An 18,668-nucleotide genomic window follows, 5' to 3' on the forward strand; every position below is an offset into this window, starting at 1 on the left:
CTCAACTCCTCTTGTTATGAAGGCCAACATTCCATTGGCTTTCTTCACTGCCTGCTGTACCTGCATGCTTCCTTTCAATGACTGATGCACTAGGACACCCAGATCTCGTTGTACGTCCCCTTTACCTAACTTGACACCATTCAGATAATAATCTGCCTTCCTATTCTTACCACCAAAGTGGATAACCTCACACTTATCTGAATTAAACTGCATCTGCCATGCATCCGCCCACTCACACAACCTGTCCAAGTCACCCTGCAACCTCATAGCATCTTCCTCACAGTTCACACTGCCACCCAGCTTTGTATCATCTGCAAATTTGCTAATGGTACTTTTAATCCCTTCATCCAAGTCATTAATGTATATTGTAAATAGCTGCGGTCCCAGCACCGAGCCTTGCGGTACCCCACTAGTCACTGCCTGCCATTCTGAAAGGGACCCATTTATCCCCACTCTTTGCTTTCTGTCTGTCAACCAATTTTCTATCCATGTCAGTACCCTACCTCCAATACCCGTAGTCCATAGTCTCCAGCGCCCGTAGTCGGGATCGAACCCGGGTCTCTGGCGTTGTGAGACAGTAGGTCGACCGCTGCGCCACCGTGCCGTCCTATTTCATTGGACAAAGTCAGCATGGATTTACCAAAGGTAAATCATGTCTGACGAATCTTATAGAATTTTTCGAGGATGTAACTAATAGAGTGGATAAGGGAGAACCAGTCGATGTGTTATATCTGGACTTCCAGAAGGCTTTCGACAAGGTCCCACATAAGAGATTAGTATGCAAACTTAAAGCACACGGTATTGTGGGTTCAGTATTGATGTGGATAGAGAACTGGCTGGCAGACAGGAAGCAAAGAGTAGGAATAATCGGGTCCTTTTCAGAATGGCAGGCAGTGACTAGTGGGGTACCGCAAGGCTCAGTGATGGGACCCCAGCTATTTACAATATATATTAATGATTTGGATGAGGGAATTGAATGCAACATCTCCAAGTTTGTAGATGACACGAAGCTGGGGGGCAGTGTTAGCTGTGAGGAGGATACTAGGAGGCTGCAAGGTGACTTGGATAGGTTAGGTGAGTGGGCAAATGCATGGCAGATGCAGTATAATGTGGATAAATGTGAGGTTATCCACTTTGGTGGCAAGAACAGGAAAGCAGACTATTATCTGAATGGTGGCCGATTAGGAGAAGGGGAGATGCAACGAGACCTGGGTGTCGTGGTACACCAGTCATTGAAAGTAGGCATGCAGGTGCAGCAGGCAGTGAAGAAAGCGAATGGTATGTTGAAATTCATAGCGAGGGGATTTGAGTATAGGAGCAGGGAGGTTCTGCTGCAGTTGTACAGGGCATTGGTGAGACCACACCTGGAGTATTGCGTGCAGTTTTGGTCTCCTAATCTGAGGAAAGACATTCTTGTCATAGAGGGAGTACAGAGAAGGTTCACCAGATTGATTCCTGGGATGGCAGGACTTTCATATGAAGAAAGACTGGATAGACTCGGCTTGTACTCACTGGAATTTAGAAGATTGAGGGGGGATCTTATAGAAACTTACAAAATTCTTAAGGGGTTGGACAGGCTAGATGCAGGAAGATTGTTCCCGATGTTGGGGAAGTCCAGAACAAGGGGTCACAGTTTAAGGATAAGGGGGAAGTCTTTTAGGACCGAGATGAGAACGTTTTTTTCACACAGAGAGTGGTGAATCTGTGGAATTCTCTGCCACAGAAGGTAGTTGAGGCCAGTTCATTGGCTATATTTAAGAGGGAGTTAGATGTGGCCCTTGTGGCTAAAGGGATCAGGGGGTATGGAGAGAAGGCAGGTACGGGATACTGAGTTGGATGATCAGCCATGATCATATTGAATGGCGGTGCGTACAGGCTCGAAGGGCCGAATGGCCTACTCCTGCACCTGTTTTCTATGTTTCTTTGTTTCTATTTCCTTAATCTCTTTTCTATGTTGTGTTCTCGAGATCTTCAACCCAACGATAGTGTTGAGGTAACTTAGACAGGAGCATAGGCTTTAGATAGCAAGCTTAAAACAGGGCATTAAATCCAAGACAGCCACAAAAACCTGGAGTAACTCAGCGGGTCAGGCAGCATCTCTGGAGAGAAGGAATGGGTGACGTCTCGGGAGAGCCAAAACGTCACCCGTTCCTTCTCCCCAGAGATGCTGCCTGACCCGCTGAGTTACTCCAGCACTTTTGTGTCTACTTTTGGTTTAAACCAGCATCTGCAATTCCTTCCCACACATTCAATCCAAGGCTGTCCATGCAGGGAATCTTTTCCCGCGGAAAGTCCCGGGATTTGCTGGCATGCGGCAGCGAGCTGTTCCTGCTAGGAGCGTTCATTCCGTGGTGTGCAGTCCATAAACTCATGGTCCGCCCGTTCCCGTAACCGCCACGCGATCTCCGGCGTGGTGTCGGTACAGTTCGTCAAGGCCTGAACAGTAAATGGAAGAGAAACGGAAAGAGAAAATGGACTTGAGTTCTCCACATTGGATCAACGTCGGGAGATTATGAGCTCAGCCCCCCCAGTAGATACGTCCCACCACCATCGTGCCTTACAGCAGGGCGGTCACGGTGGCAGAGTTGCCGCCTCACAGCGAATGCAGCGCCGGAGACCCGGGTTCCATCCCGACCGCGGGCGCTGTCCGCACGGAGTTTGTACGTTCTCCCCCGTGAACTGCGTGGGTTTTCTCCGAGATCTACAGTTTTCCTCCCACAATCCAAAGACGTGCAGGTATGTATGTAGGTTAATTGGCTTGGATGGGTGTAGGATAGTGCTAACGTGCGGGGATCGCTGGGCGGCGCGGACCCGGTGGGCCGAAAGGGCCTGTTTCCGCACTGTATCACTAAAAACGGAAAACTAAAGATATCTCCCACCGCCGTTGTGTCTCAGTGTGTTGTCCAGCTGGAAAAAGCGCAGAGAAGATTTGTGAGGATGTTGCTAGAAGAAGCCGCCAGAGGAGGTAGTTGAGGCTGGGACTATCCCATCGTGTGGAGCAAGCTGCCAGAGGAGGTAGTTGAGGCTGGGACTATCCCATCGAATGAAGCTGCCAGAGGAGGTAACTTTTTCACACAAAGGGTGGTGGGTGTATGGAACGAGGAGGTACATGGACAGGACAGGTTTGGAGGGCTATGGACCAAACGCTGGCAGGTGGGACTAGTGTAGCTGGGACATTGTTGGCCGGTGAGGGCAGGTTGGGTCGAAGGGCCTGTTTCCACACTGTATCGCTCTCTGACTCTATGGCACAAGGGCCTGAGCTTTGGGGAGGGGTTGAGCAGGCTGGGGCTTTAATCCTTGGAGCGCAGGAGGATGAGGGTTGGGGGAACTGTGAGACCACCAGGGCAATAGTTAGGGTGAAAGCAGAGTCGTTTACCAAGAGTTGGAGAATCAAGAGCCAGAGGGCATACAGTATGTTTACGATGCGGGGAGTTGGGGGGGTGGGGGTGGGGAGGATTGGATAGGAATCTGAGGGGTTTTCACACAAAGGGTGGTGGGTGTATGGACCATAGTCAGGATTGAGGCAGCAGAAGACTCACGTATTCAATGCCCTCGGCCCTCCTCCCACCTTCTCCAGCCGCGTTGGGCATGAGTGGGTTAATTGACCGCTGTAAATTACCCCTCAGATGAGTGGTCGAACCAATGAATGCTGATTGGAATGTGGGGAGGGTAAAATGGGGTCAGCTTAGGTTTATGGTAAGGTTGTCAACTGTCCCTTATTAGCCGGGACATCCACTTTGGTGGTAAGAATAGGAAGGCAGAGTAATATCTGAATGGTATCAAGTTAGATCTGGGTGTCCTAGTGCATCAGCCACTGAAATGAAGCATGCAGGTACAGCAGGCAGTGAAGAAAACCAATGGAATAAGTTGGCCTTCATGACAAGAGGAGTTGAATATAGGAGCAAAGAGGTCCTTCTACAGTTGTACAGGGCCCTAGTGAGACCGCACCTGGAGTACTGTGTGCAGTTTTGGTCTCCAAATTTGAGGAAGGATATTCTTGCTATTGAGGGCGTGCAGCGTAGGTTTACTAGGTTAATTCCCGGAATGGCGGGACTGTCATATGTTGAAAGACTGGAGCGACTAGAACTGAGATGAGGAAAAACGTTTTCAGTCAGAGAGTTGTGAATCTGTGGAATTCTCTGCCTCAGAAGGCAGTGGATGCCAATTCTCTGAATGCATTCAAGAGAGAGCTAGATAGAGCTCTTAAGGATAGCGGAGTCAGGGGGTATGGGGAGAAGGCAGGAACGGGGTACTGATTAAGAATGATCAGCCATGATCACTTTAAATGGTGGTGCTGGCTCGAAGGGCCGAATGGCCTCCTCCTGCACCTATTGTCTATTGTCTATCCCGTACTTTGGGCTAAATTGGTTTGTCCCGTACGGGACCGCCCTTGTCCCGCATTAGGGGCCTGGGGGGGTGCTGTAGGCCCGGACGCTGTAGGCCCGGACGCTGTAGGCCCGGACGCTGTAGGCCCGGGGTCTGCTGTAGGTCTGGAGCCCTGGACGCCGCCTGACGGAGGTCGCGTAGCAACCCGCCTCCCGGCCCGGGCGGCCGCCATTGGTGGAGCGGGAGCACGTGGCCACTGGCCGGGTGAGGTCATGTGGGGCGCGGGGGGGCGGTGACGTCACCTTGCCCAGTATTTGGGAGTGAGGAAGTTGGCAACCCTAGTGGTTCCTCGCCACCACTCCAATGCAGTCCAGATCAAGTCTGCCTGCTGACCACTGCACCTACCTGATCACTTCAGGGATGGTATGGTAGAGAGGAGGGCCCTGCGTGCTCAGGTGTACAGAGCGTTTATACCTGCCGGAGAGAGGACCAGGGCTTGGAGCATGTCGGACAGCGAGACAATCCCTTGGACCACGTCCTCCTCATCCACCAACACCAGCCGATGGACCTGGAGAAGAGACACAACCAGCAGGTGACTTTGGGAAACAGCTCCACCCAAGACCGCTAGGAATCGCCAAGACTTGTGGACACAGCTAGTGTTGCCAACTATCTCACCCCCAAATAAGGGACAAAAGGTGACGTCACCGCCCCGCGCCCCACGTGATCTCACACAGCCAGCGGCCACGTGCTCCCGCTCCACCAATGGCGGCCGCCCGGGCCGGGAGGCAGCTTGTTACGCTGTCTGGGCCTACTTCGGCCAACGGGCCTACAGTGTCCTGGCCTACAGTGTCCAGGCCTACAGTGTCCGGGCCTACAGCGTCCGGGCCTACAGCGTCCGGGCCTACAGCGTCCGGGCCTACACTGTCAGGGCCTACACTGTCCGGGCCTACACTGTCCGGGCCTACAGCGTCCGGGCCTACAGCGTCCGGGCCAACAGCGTCCGGGCCTATAGCGTCCGGGCCTACAGCGTCCGGGCCTACAGCGTCCGGGCCTACAGCGTCCGGGCCTACAGCCTACAGGGCCCGGGCCTACAGGGCCTAATACGGGACAAGGTGAGTCCCGTATGGGATGAACCAATTTAGCCCAATATGCGGGATGTCCCGGCTAATAGGGGACAGTTGGCAACACTAGATGCAGCCCAGACCATCACACAAACCAACCTCCCTTCCATTGACTCCATCTACACCTCACGCTGCCTCGGCAAGGCCAGCAGCACAATCAAGGACCAGTCTCACCCCGACCACTCCCTCTTCCCCCCTCTCCCATCGGGCAAGAGGTACAGAAGTGTGAAAACGCACACCTCCAGATTCAGGGACAGTTTCCTCCCAGCTGTTAACCATCCGACCAACAACCAGAGAGCAGTCCTGAACTTTTATCTTCATAAAGTGAAGGGGAAAAGATTTAATAAGAATCCAAGGGGTGATATTTCCACACAAAAGGGTGGTGGGTGTATGGAACGAGCTGCCAGAGGAGGTAGATGAGGCTGGGACTATCCCAACGTTTAAGAAGCATTTAGACAGGTACATGGATAGGACAGGTTTGGAGGGATATGGACCGAACGCGGGCAGGTGGGACTAGTGTAGCTGGGACATGTTGGCCGGTGTGGGCCAGTTGGGCCGAAGGGTCTGTTTCCACGCTGTATCACTCTATGAATTTAGAAGGGTGAGAGGGGATCTTATCGAAACATATAAGATTATTAAGGGGTTGGACACGTTAGAGGCAGGAAACATGTTACCCCTCAGATTCCTATCCAATCCTCCCCACCCCGAACCCCCCTCATCGTAAACATACTGTATGCCCTATCTATGCACTTAATAACTTTAGATACTTGTGCAAAGTCGCCCCTCGGCTCCCAGCACTCCAGGGAAAACTTCCAAATTTGTTACAACTTCATACTTTAAGTTATAGGAGCAGAATAAGGCCCTTCGGCCCATCAAGTCAACTCCACCATTCAATCACGGCTGATCTATCTCTGCTTCTCAACCCCATTCTCCTGCCTTCTCCCCATAACCTCTTATCGAAACGTATAAGATTATTAAGGGGTTGGACACGTTAGAGGCAGGAAACATGTTCCCAATGTTGGGGGAGTCCAGAACAAGGGGCCACAGTTTAAGAATAAGGGGTAGGCCATTTAGAATGGAGATGAGGAAAAACCTTTTCAGTCAGAGAGTTGTGAATCTGTGGAATTCTCTGCCTCAGAGGGCAGTGGAGGCCAATTCTCTGAATGCATTCAAGAGAGAGCTGGATAGAGCTCTTAAGGATAGCGGAGTCAGGGGGTATGGGGAGAAGGCAGGAACGGGGTACTGATTGAGAATGATCAGCCATGATCACATTGAATGGCGGTGCTGGCTCGGAGGGCCGAATGGCTTCCTCCTGCAGGAGAATGGGGTCTATTGTCTATGACTCTGTTGTGGCCACACCTCGTGTTCCACGAGACGGTCGATGATGACTTCCAGGGTCTCGTGGGCGTAGCACTTGAGAACGTTCTCGAAGCAGTGCCACCGCTGGTCCAACACCTCCTTCACACTCACGTCCAGATTGTTGTAAGCCTTCTGCGCTGCAAGATTCTGCGGAAAGGGAACGGCCTTCATTAGTTCAGGAGTTTGCAAGAGAGAGTTCGGCGTAAGCTCCTATGGCTAATGGAATCAAGGGATACGGGGAGAAAGCAGGGACGGGGTATTGATTCTGGATGATCAGCCATGATCATATTGATTGGCGGTGCTGGCTCGAAGGGCCGAATGGCCTCCTCCTGCACCTACTTCCTTTATTTTTCTATGTTTCTAATCAGAGGGTGGTGAATCGGTGGTGAATTCTTTGCCACAGAAGCCATGGAGGCCAATTCAATTGATATTTTTAAGGCAGATATAGATAGATTCTTGGTTGGTGCGGGTGTCAGGGGTTACGGGGAAAAGGCAGGAGGATGGGGTTGGGAGGGAGAGATAGATCAGCCATGATTGAATGGTGGAGTAGACTTGATGGGCCGAATGGCCTAATTCTGTTTCTATCACTGTTGTGAACTGATGACAAGATCAAAATTAGGCCATTCGTTGTGAATCTGTGGAATTCTCTGCCACAGAGGGCAGTGGAGGCCGATTCACTGGATGAATTCAAGAGAGAGTTGGATAGAGCTCTAGGGGCTAGCGGAATCAAGGGATATGGGGAGAAGGCAGGCACGGGTTACTGATTGTGGATGATCAGCCATGATCACAATGAATGGCGGTACTGGCTCGAAGGGGCGAATGGCCTCCTCCTGCACCTATTTTCTATGTTTCTATGTTTCTACACCTCATGCTGCCTCAGGAAAGCAGCCAACATCATCAAAGACTTTGTCCCTGTCCCACCCCGGCCATTCCTTCTTCTCTCTGCTCCCGTCCGGCAGAAGGTACAGAAGCTTGAAAGCGCGCACCACCAGACTCAGGGACAGCTTCTTCCCCTCTGTTGTCAGGCTTTTGAATGGTCCTTCCATAAGCTGGGGCACTGTCCGATTCACCTCTACCCCATTGCGGACATTGGACTTTGTCTGTGGAACTGGTGCGCGACAACACTGAGAACTATATTCTGCACTCTGTATCTTCCCCTTTGCTCTACCTTTAGTTTAATTTACTTTAGAGATACAGTGTGGAAACAGGCCCATCAGCCCACTGAGTCCGCATCGACCAGCGATCCCTGCACTCGAGCATGATCTAGATGCCAGGGACAATTTTTACATTTATACCAGCAAACCTGTACGTCTTTGGAGTGTGGGAGGAAACTGAAGTTCTCGGAGTAAACCCACGCAGGTCACGGGGAGAACGTACAAACTCCGTACAGACAGCACCCGTAGTCGGGATCGAACGTATAAGATGTTGAAAGACTGGAGCGACTAGGCTTGTATACACTGGAATTTAGAAGGATGAGAGGGGATCTTATCGAAACATATAAGATTATTAAGGGGTTGGACAGGTTAGAGGCAGGAAACACGTTCCCAATGTTGGGGGAGTCCAGAACAAGGGGCCACAGTTTAAGAATAAGGGGTAGGCCATTTAGAACTGAGATGAGGAAAAACTTTTTCAGTCAGAGAGTTGTGAATCTGTGGAATTCTCTGCCTCAGAAGGCAGTGGAGGCCAATTCTCTGAATGCATTCAAGAGAGAGGTAGATAGAGCTCTTAAGGATAGCGGAGTTAGGAGGTATGGGGAGAAGGCAGGAACAGGGTACTGATTGAGAATGATCAGCCATGATCACATTGAATGGCGGTGCTGGCTCGAAGGGCCGAATGGCCTATTCCTGCACCTATTGTCTATTGTCTATTGAACGGCCGAATGGCCTACCCCTGCACCTATTGTCTACGTTTCTGTTTCTATAACAAAGCCTTTCACTGTACCTCGGTACACGTGACCATAATAAACCCAAACCTAACTCCAAAGCTGATTAATTCCCTTCTAAGTCCGCTTCTTGTGGGCATTCAGTTGGCATGCTATTCCTGGACTACTCCAGGATGGAATGGAATTGTTATGGTGCAAGATGAGGCCATTCGGCCCAATGAATCAGTGGTAGCTCTCCACACCGTACTGGCCCACACAAACTCTACACGGCTGCAAAATAATGTACTTACGATGGCATCGAACCTCGAGTAAAGATTCACCACTTTACCTGGATAAAAGGAAAAAGTTAATAAATATGTGTTTAAAATCAGATATGTGGTAGAGCTAGACAATAGTGAAACAGGCCCCTCGGCCCACCTTCCCCATGCTGACCCTATGAAGTACCATCAATATTAGAAACATACAATAGACAATAGACAATAGACAATAGGTGCAGGAGTAGGCCATTCAGCCCTTCGAGCCAGCACCGCCATTCAATGCGATCATGGCTGATCACTCTCAATCAGTACCCCGTTCCTGCCTTCTCCCCATACCCCCTCACTCCGCTATCCTTAAGAGCTCTATCCAGCTCTCTCTTGAAAGCATCCAACGAACTGGCCTCCACTGCCTTCTGAGGCAGAGAATTCCACACCTTCACCACCCTCTGACTGAAAAAGTTCTTCCTCATCTCCGTTCTAAATGGCCTACCCCTTATTCTCAAACTGTGGCCCCTTGTTCTGGACTCCCCCAACATTGGGAACATGTTATCTGCCTCTAATGTGTCCAATCCCCTAATTATCTTATATGTTTCAATAAGATCCCCCCTCATCCTTCTAAATTCCAGTGTATACAAGCCCAATCGCTCCAGCCTTTCAACATACGACAGTCCCGCCATTCCGGGAATTAACCTAGTGAACCTACGCTGCACGCCCTCCATAGCAAGAATATCCTTCCTCAAATTTGGAGACCAAAACTGCACACAGTACTCCAGGTGCGGTCTCACCAGGGCCCGGTACAACTGTAGAAGGACCTCTTTGCTCCTATACTCAACTCCTCTTGTTACGAAGGCCAACATTCCATTGGCTTTCTTCACTGCCTGCTGAACCTGCATGCTTCCTTTCATTGACTGATGCACTAGGACACCCAGATCTCGTTGAACTCCCCCTCCTCCTAACTTGACACCATTCAGATAATAATCTGCCTTTCTATTCTTACTTCCAAAGTGAATAACCTCACACTTATCTACATTAAACTGCATCTGCCATGTATCCGCCCACTCACACAACCTGTCCAAGTCACCCTGCAGCCTTATTGCATCTTCCTCACAATTCACACTACCCCCCAACTTAGTATCATCTGCAAATTTGCTAATGGTACTTTTAATCCCTTCGTCTAAGTCATTAATGTATATCGTAAATAGCTGGGGTCCCAGCACCGAACCTTGCGGTACCCCACTGGTCACTGCCTGCCATTCCGAAAGGGACCCATTTATCCCCACTCTTTGCTTTCTGTCTGTCAACCAATTTTCTATCCATGTCAGTACCCTACCCCCAATACCATGTTCCCATAATTTTGCCCACTAATCTCCTATGTGGGACCTTGTCGAAGGCTTTCTGAAAGTCGAGGTACACCACATCCACTGACTCTCCCTTGTCAATTTTCCTAGTTACATCCTCAAAAAACTCCAGTAGATTTGTCAAGCATGATTTCCCCTTCGTAAATCCATGCTGACTCGGAATGATCCCGTTACTGCTATCCAAATGCTCAGCAATTTCGTCTTTTATAATTGACTCCAGCATCTTCCCCACCACTGATGTCAGACTAACTGGTCTATAATTACCCGTTTTCTCTCTCCCTCCTTTCTTAAAAAGTGGGATAACATTTGCTATCCTCCAATCCACAGGAACTGATCCTGAATCTATAGAACATTGAAAAATGATCTCCAATGCTTCCACTATTTCTAGAGCCACCTCCTTAAGTACTCTGGGATGCAGACCATCAGGCCCTGGGGATTTATCAGCCTTCAGTCCCATCAGTCTACCCAAAACCATTTCCTGCCTAATGTGGATTTCCTTCAGTTCCTCCATCACCCTAGGTTCTCCGGACCCTAGAACATTTGGGAGATTGTGTGTATCTTCCTCAGTGAAGACAGATCCAAAGTAACGGTTTAACTCGTCTGCCATTTCTTTGTTCCCCATAATAAATTCCCCTGCTTCTGTCTTCAAGGGACCCACATTTGCCTTGACTATTTTTTTCCTCTTCACGTACCTAAAAAAACTTTTGCTATCCTCCTTTATATTATTGGCTAGTTTACCCTCGTACCTCATCTTTTCTCCCCGTATTGCCTTTTTAGTTAACTTTTGTTGCTCTTTAAAAGAGTCCCAATCCTCTGTCTTCCCACTCTTCTTTGCTATGTTATACTTCCTCTCCTTAATTTTTATGCTGTCCCTGACTTCCCTTGTCAGCCACAGGTGTCTCTTACTCCCCTTAGAGTCTTTCCACCTCTTTGGAATAAATTGATCCTGCAACCTCTGCATTATTCCCAGGAATACCTGCCATTGCTGTTCTACCGTCTTCCCTGCTAGGGCCTCCTTCCAATCAATTTTGGCCAGCTCCTGCCTCATGCCTCTGTAATCCCCTTTGCTATACTGTAATACCGACACTTCCGATTTTCCCTTCTGCCTTTCCATTTGCAGAGTAAAACTTATCATGTTGTGATCACTGCCTCCTAATGGCTCTTTTACCTCTAGTCCCCTTATCAGATCAGGATCATTACACAACACTAAATCCAGAATTGCCTTCTCCCTGGTAGGCTCCAGTACAAGCTGTTCTAAGAATCCATCTCGAAGGCACTCTACAAACTCTCTTTCCTGGGGTCCATTTCCAACCTGATTTTCCCAGTCTACCTGCATGTTGAAATCTCCCATAACCACCGTAGCATTACATTTTTGACACGCCAATTTTATCTCCTGATTCAACTTGCACCCTATGTCGAGGCTACTGTTTGGGGGCCTGTAGATAACTCCCATTAGGGTCTTTTTACCCTTACAATTTCTCATTTCTATCCATACTGATTCAACATCTCCTGATTCTATGTCACCCCTTGCAAGGGAATGAATATCATTCCTTACCATCAGAGCAACCCCACCCCCTCTGCCCACCTGTCTGTCTTTTCTATACGTTGTGTACCCCTGAATATTCAGTTCCCAGCCCTGGTCCTCTTGTAGCCATGTCTCAGTGATCCCTACAACATCATACTTGCCCATGACTAACTGAGCCTCAAGCTCATCCACTTTATTTTTTATACTACGCGCATTTAAGTACAACACTTTAACTTCTGTATTTACCTCCCCTCTCACATCGTTCACAATTGGCCCTGCCCTTAATTTCTTTTCCGCTCTAGAACTTCTGTTCCCATTCTTCCGAGAGTCTTTTGCAATATCTCCTGTATTCCCTTTTACCTCATCTTCATATTCACAATTTGTTAACCCCTCCCCCCCACTACTTAGTTTAAAGCCACAGGTGTCACACTAGCAAACCTGCCTGCCAGAATGTTTGTCCCCCTGCTGTTAAGATGCAACCCGTCCCTTTTGTACAAGTCACCCCTAGCCCAGAAGAGATCCCAGTGGTCCAGAAATCTAAATCCCTGCTCTCTGCACCAGCCCCTCAGCCATATATTCATACCCTCTATCTCTCTGTTCCTGGCCTCACCAGCACGAGGTACCGGTAGCAGTCCAGAAATAACCACCTTCGACGTCCTACTTCTCAGTGCTTTTCCCAACTCTCTAAACTCCCGCTGTAGCACCTCCTTCCTCTTCCGCCCGACGTCATTCGTGCCCACGTGCACAACGACTTCAGGTTGATCGCCTTCCCTCACTAGGATTTTCTGAAGCCGGTCTGTGATGTGTTGAACCCTGGCACCAGGGAGGCAACAGACCATCCTCAAGTCCCTCCTGCTGCCACAGAATCTTCTGTCCGTCCCTCGGACTATGGAGTCACCGACCACTACGGCTCTTCCAGACTTCGGTCTCCCCTGTCGAGTATCCTTGCCAACAGGTCCGCCACTCGGACTGGAAACGTCTTCTGCCCCGACAGTTCCCAAGAGGGTATACCTATTTGCAATAGGCACAGCCACTGGGGTCTCCTGTAGTCCACGTCCACTCCTCCCTGAAACAGTCTCCCACCTTCGCTCGACCTGGACCCTTGGCGTGACAGCCTCACAATAGGTCCTGTCGAGGAAACTCTCGCATTCCCGGATGGCCCTGAGGTCATCCAACTGCCTCTCCAACTCCACCACACGTCCCTTCAGGAGCTGCATCTGGACACAGTTCTTGCAGGTGTAGCTCCCAGAAGCTCCAGCGACGTCCCTGTCTTCCCACATCCTGCAGGAAACACACCGCACCAACTTTTCCGCCATCACCTTGTGTCTATAACCAGCTCTGGCTTAAAACAATCGTATCCTCCTCACCTCAGCCTCCTCGCCGAAGACTCGCAGCCAAAGACTCGCACTTCCCTCACTGGGCTGCACCTGAACAGGGCTGCACCCTTTTGCAAGTATTGCTTATATCACCAATTAAATTGCCTGATTGTCCAATTTACCTGACTTCTCACTGTGATTAGCACTTACAAACATAGAAAATAGGTGCAGGAGGAGGTCATTCGGCCCTTCGAGCCAGCACCGCCATTCATTGTGATCATGGCTGATCATCCACAATCAGTAACCCGTGCCTGCCTTCTCCCCATATCCCTTGATTCCGCTAGCCCCTAGAGCTCTATATAACTCTCTTTTAAATCCATCAGTGAATTGGCCTCCACTGCCCTCTGTGGCAGAGAATTCCACAAATTCACAACTCTCTGGGTGAAAAACGTTTTTTCTCGCCTCAGTTTTAAATGGCCTCCCCTTTATTCTTAGACCGTGTGTGGCCCCTGGTTCTGGACTCCCCCATCATCGGGTACATTTTTTCCTGCATATTATTCTCAGTTACTGTATACTAATTTCATTTAACCGAAGCACTTTAGACTCTTGAGATTCAGCACAGAATTTTAATTTTAAGTTGTTTATTTCTTGACTGTCCAGTTTGACTGACTAGTTTCGTTTAGAGGCACAGCGCGGAAACTGGCCATTCGGCCCACCGAGCCCACGCCGACCCGGCGATCACCGCATACACCAGCACTGTCTGACACACCAGAGACAGTTTACAATTTTACGGGAGCCATTTAACCCTACAAACCTGCGCGTCTCGTAGAGAAGCTGGGGCGCCTGGAGAAAACCCACGTGGTCACACGGAGACCTTCTTCAGATACCGCGCCCAAAAGTGCTCACAATATTCCAAATGCGGCCTAACCAGCGCCTTATAAAGCCTCAGCATTGCATCTGTTGTCGTATACAAGCCCTCTCAAAATGAATGCTAGCATTAGTCATAGAGTCACAGAGTCATACAGTGTGGAAACAGGCCCCTCGACCCAACTCGCCCACACCGGCCAACAATGTCCCAGCTACACTAGTCCCACTTGTCTGCGCTTGGTCCATCTCCTTCCAAACCTATCCTATCCATGTGCCTGTCCAACTGTTTCTTAAACGATGGGATAGTCCCAGCCTCAACTACCTCCTCTGGCAGCTCGTTCCATACACCCACCACCCTCTGTGTGAAAAAGTTTCCCCCTCGCATTCCTATTCAATCTTTTCTTCTTCACCTTGAACCTATGTCCTCTGGTCCTCGATTCCCCTACTCTGGGTAAAAGACTGTGCGTCTGCCCGAGCTATTCCTCTCATGATTTTATACACCTCTATAAGATCTCCCCTCATCCTCCTGCACTCCATGGAATAGAGACCCAGCCTACTCAACCTCTCCCTATAGCACACACCCTCTAGTCCTGGCAACATCCTCGTAAATCTTTTCTGAACCCTTTCAAGCTTAACAATATCTTTCCTATAACATGGTGCCCAGAACTGAACACAATATTCTAAATGGGGCCTCACCAAAGTCTTATACAACTGCAACATGACCTCCCAACTTCTATACTCAATACTCTGACCGATGAAGGCCAAAGTGCCAAAAGCCTTTTTGAACACCTTGCCTACCTGCGACTCGACCTTCAAGGAACCATGCACCTGCACTCCTAGATCCCTCTGCTCTGCCACACTCCCCAGAGGCCAACCATTCACTGTGTAGGTCCTGCCCTTGTTCGACGTGCATCTACCCGATCTATTCCTCTCATGATTTTGTGTACATTGTGTTTGCTTTCTTTACTACCGATTCGACTTGCAGGTTAACGTTTTGGGAATCCTGCACCAGCACTCCCAGGTCACGGGGAGAACGTGCAAACTCCGTATAGACAGCACCCGTAGTCTAGATTGTAGGATCGTTTACTAGGTTAATTCCCGGAATGGGGGGAATATCATATGTTGAAAGACTGGAGCGACTACTGGAATTTAGAAGGATGAGAGGAGATCTTATCGAAACGAATAAGATTATTAAGGGGTTGGACACGTTAGAGGCAGGAAACATGTTCCCAATGTTGGGGGAGTCCAGAACAAGGGGCCACAGTTTAAGAATAAGGGGTAGGCCATTTAGAACTGAGATGAGGAAAAACATTTTCAGTCAGAGAGTTGTGAATCTGTGGAATTCTCTGCCTCAGAAGGCAGTGGAGGCCAATTCTCTGAATGCATTCAAGAGAGAGCTAGATAGAGCTCTTAAGGATAGCGGAGTCAAGGGGTATGGGGAGAAGGCAGGAACGGGGTACTGATTGTGGATGATCGATTAAAGCAGTCCAGATGATGCAATCACACACAGCAAACAGTACAAATGATAAACCTTTATCCATAACAAGCTAAACCTAATCTACTGAATTAAACAAACTGACCTCTAATACAATATAGACAAAACAATTACAATGCGGTCAAGGCAGTGTAGAGTGCAACCAAGACAGCAAGTTATTGCACAGCAATCAGAGCTAACATATTGCAAATGCATCGGTAGTGCCGTTTTTCTTTTTAAATAAAAGAAATAATGTAATTAAATATAAGGTGCAGTCGGGTGTAACATGTAATAAGTTTAGCAAATGTTAAGCAACATAAGTGCAGTAGGATGTAAACTTGTATTAAATTGAGGCTTATGTTTTCTGACAAGTAACTGACAGTGTTCCGATCAGTTCCGTTCCTTCCATTCAGTTTTAGAAACATAGAAAATAGGTGCAGGAGTAGGCCATTCGGCCCTTCGAGCCTGCACCGCCATTCAAATATGATCATGGCTGATCATCCCACTCAGTATCCCGTACCTGCCTTCTCTCCATACCCCCTGATCCGTTTAGCCACATCTAACTCCCTCTTAAATATAGCCAATGAACTGGCCTCAACACTGTGAGTGTCTGGCAGTGTTCAGCTCACGTATGACGCTGGGGTAGAAGCTGTTCTTGAGTCTATTAGTCCCTAAACTGGTCTCTAATCTGGAGGTGTGCGTTTTCTCTCGACTCACCCAGCTTGTTGACGACAGGCAGTGCCGAGACCCTCCGTGCCACAAAGGTGGTGAGGGCCTGGTACACGGTGGACGTCTCCTCCACCAGGGCCACTTGCCTGTACGTGCCGATCCTCAGCTCCTGGAGGGTCTTCTTCATGAAGGCCGGCTTGGCCAACTTGGAGGCCTGGAGAAAATCCAAAACAGGGAGAGGGTCAGATCGACGCATCGTCTGCAGGGACCGGCGATGTACGATGAAAGAATGGATTAGATAGAATAGCTATCTTAAGGATAGCGGAGTCAGGGGGTATGGGGAGAAGGCAGGAACGGGGTACTGATTGAGAACCAGGAAGCCTTCAGACTTTCTACTTTGATGATACAGCGTGGAAACAGGCCCTTCGGCCGGCCGAGCCGACCGGCGATCACCCCGTTCACAATAGACAATAGACAATAGGTGCAGGAGGAGGTCATTCGGCCCTTCGAGCCAGCACCGCCATTCAGTATGATCATGGCTGATCATTCTCAATCAGTACCCCGTTCCTGCTTTCTCCCCATACCCCTTGATTCCATTAGCCCTAAGAGCTAAATCTAACTCTCTCTGGAATTTAGAAGGATGAGAGGAGATCATATCGAAAAGTATAAGATTATTAAGGGGTTGGACACGTTAGAGGCAGGAAACATGTTCCTAATGTTGGGGGAGTCCAGAACAAGGGGCCACAGTTTAAGAATAAGGGGTAGGCCATTTAGAACTGAGACGAGGAAAAACTTTTTCAGTCAGAGAGTTGTGAATCTGTGGAATTCTCTGCCTCAGAAGGCAGTGGAGGCCAAATCACTGAATGCCTTCAAGAGAAGGGCCGAATGGCCTCCTCCTGCACCTATTGTCTATTGTCTATAATGGGTCGACTGGGCTTGTATTCACTGGAATTTAGAAGGAAGAGAGGGGATCTTATCTCCCCCCTGCCCCCCTCCCTCCCTCCATCCCATCCCTCCCCCTCCCTCTCCCCTCCCCCTTCCCCCTCCCCCTTCCCCTCCCCCCGCACCATCCCCCTCAACCCCCCCTTATCCTCCTCCCCTCCCTCCCTAGGAGATAGATTTAAACTTTAAAATGTGAATAACTTAAAAAATGTAACACCGATTTCAATGAAACTTCTTCCATTAGCACCAAAGGGACGACGGTGAGTAAGGTGGGCCTAAAATTGTCGCGCTATCGTGTACCGTTTTGGCCGTAGTTCAGGAACAAACAAACAAACAAACACACGAGAGTTTTAGTGTCTAGATATAGATAGATACAGACGAGGGACTCACAAAGAGGTGTAAGTACTTTAGGATGCGTTTGTGCGTCAGAATGTAGAGCACGTTCCCCGACACTGGGTCAATAACCGGCAGCCGGTGAATTTTGTTCTTAATCAGAGAGTAAACTGCGTCGAACAGGCTGTGGGTGGGAAACAACAGGGGAGGAAAATAAAATCAGAGAGCAGCCAACACCAGACACTTGGCAGATTAACTAAGATACAGCATGGGAACATAACTAACACTGCTGCGCTGGTCAATAGACAATAGACAATTAACAACAGGTGCAGGAGGAGGCCATTCGGCCCTTCGAGCCAGCACCGCCATTCAAGGTGACCATGGCTGATCATTCTCAATCAGTACCCTGTTCCTGCCCTCTCCCCATACCCCCTGACTCCGCTATCCTTTAGAGCTCTATCCAGCTCTCTCTCTTGAATGCATTCAGAGAATTGGTCTCCACTGCCTTCTGCGCCAGAGAATTCCACAGATTTACAACTCTCTGACTGAAAAAGTTTTTCCTCATCTCAGTTCTAAATGGCCTACCCCTTATTCTTAAACTGTGGCCCCTTGTTCTGGACTCCCCCAACATTGGGAACATGTTTCCTGCCTCTAACGTGTTCAACCCCTTAATAATCTTATACGTTTCGATAAGATCTCCTCTCATCCTTCTAAATTCCAGTGTATACAAGCCTAGTCGCTCCAGTCTTTCAACATACGCCTTCAAGAAGGCACAGCAACGACTGTTCTACCTGAGAACACTGAAGAAGTCTGGTCTACCCCAACAGCTGCTGACGACCTTCTACCGCTGCACCATAGAGAGCATCCTAACGCATGGCATCCCTGTGTGGTACCTCAGCTGCACGGAGGCAGAGAGGAAAGCTCTTCAGCTATCTCTATGAGTCCATAGAGCTCAGAGGACCATCGGAACACAGCTACCAGCCTTGGAGGGCATCTACAACACACGATGCCTCAGAAAAGCCACCAGCATCCACAAAGACTCTTCACACCCCTGCAACAGTCTGTTCGAACTTCTACCATCGGGCAGACGATGCAAGGCCTTCTACGCCCGCACCTCCAGACTCAGGAACAGCTTCATCCCCAGGGCCATAGCTGCCATGAACCGGTCCTGCTGAGCCGGATGGTCACATCGCACAGTGAACCGGCACAGATCTACTTGCACTTTATTCTGTTTTAAAA

The 18,668-nt window shown here is 49.3% G+C and overlaps 1 protein-coding gene across 1 annotated transcript in view; it reads right to left on the reverse strand.

The window, feature by feature from the left end:
• Window positions 1-2,194: 2,194 nt before the first annotated feature.
• The window catches only part of prkag3a (protein kinase, AMP-activated, gamma 3a non-catalytic subunit), a 36,936-nt gene continuing 20,462 nt past the window's right edge, over window positions 2,195-18,668 (reverse strand). Inside the window, exons 8-13 of the mRNA XM_078404361.1 lie at window positions 17,487-17,613; window positions 16,203-16,368; window positions 8,979-9,016; window positions 6,807-6,953; window positions 4,801-4,894; window positions 2,195-2,436 (exon numbers count right to left, since the gene is read on the reverse strand). Of these exons, the coding sequence (XP_078260487.1) occupies window positions 2,369-2,436; window positions 4,801-4,894; window positions 6,807-6,953; window positions 8,979-9,016; window positions 16,203-16,368; window positions 17,487-17,613 (640 nt within the window). The 3' untranslated portion in view covers window positions 2,195-2,368. The remainder of the gene's footprint in view (window positions 2,437-4,800; window positions 4,895-6,806; window positions 6,954-8,978; window positions 9,017-16,202; window positions 16,369-17,486; window positions 17,614-18,668) is intronic.

The sequence above is a fragment of the Rhinoraja longicauda genome, chromosome 8, assembly GCF_053455715.1.
Source record: "Rhinoraja longicauda isolate Sanriku21f chromosome 8, sRhiLon1.1, whole genome shotgun sequence".
Classification (NCBI taxonomy): Eukaryota; Metazoa; Chordata; class Chondrichthyes; order Rajiformes; family Arhynchobatidae; genus Rhinoraja; species Rhinoraja longicauda.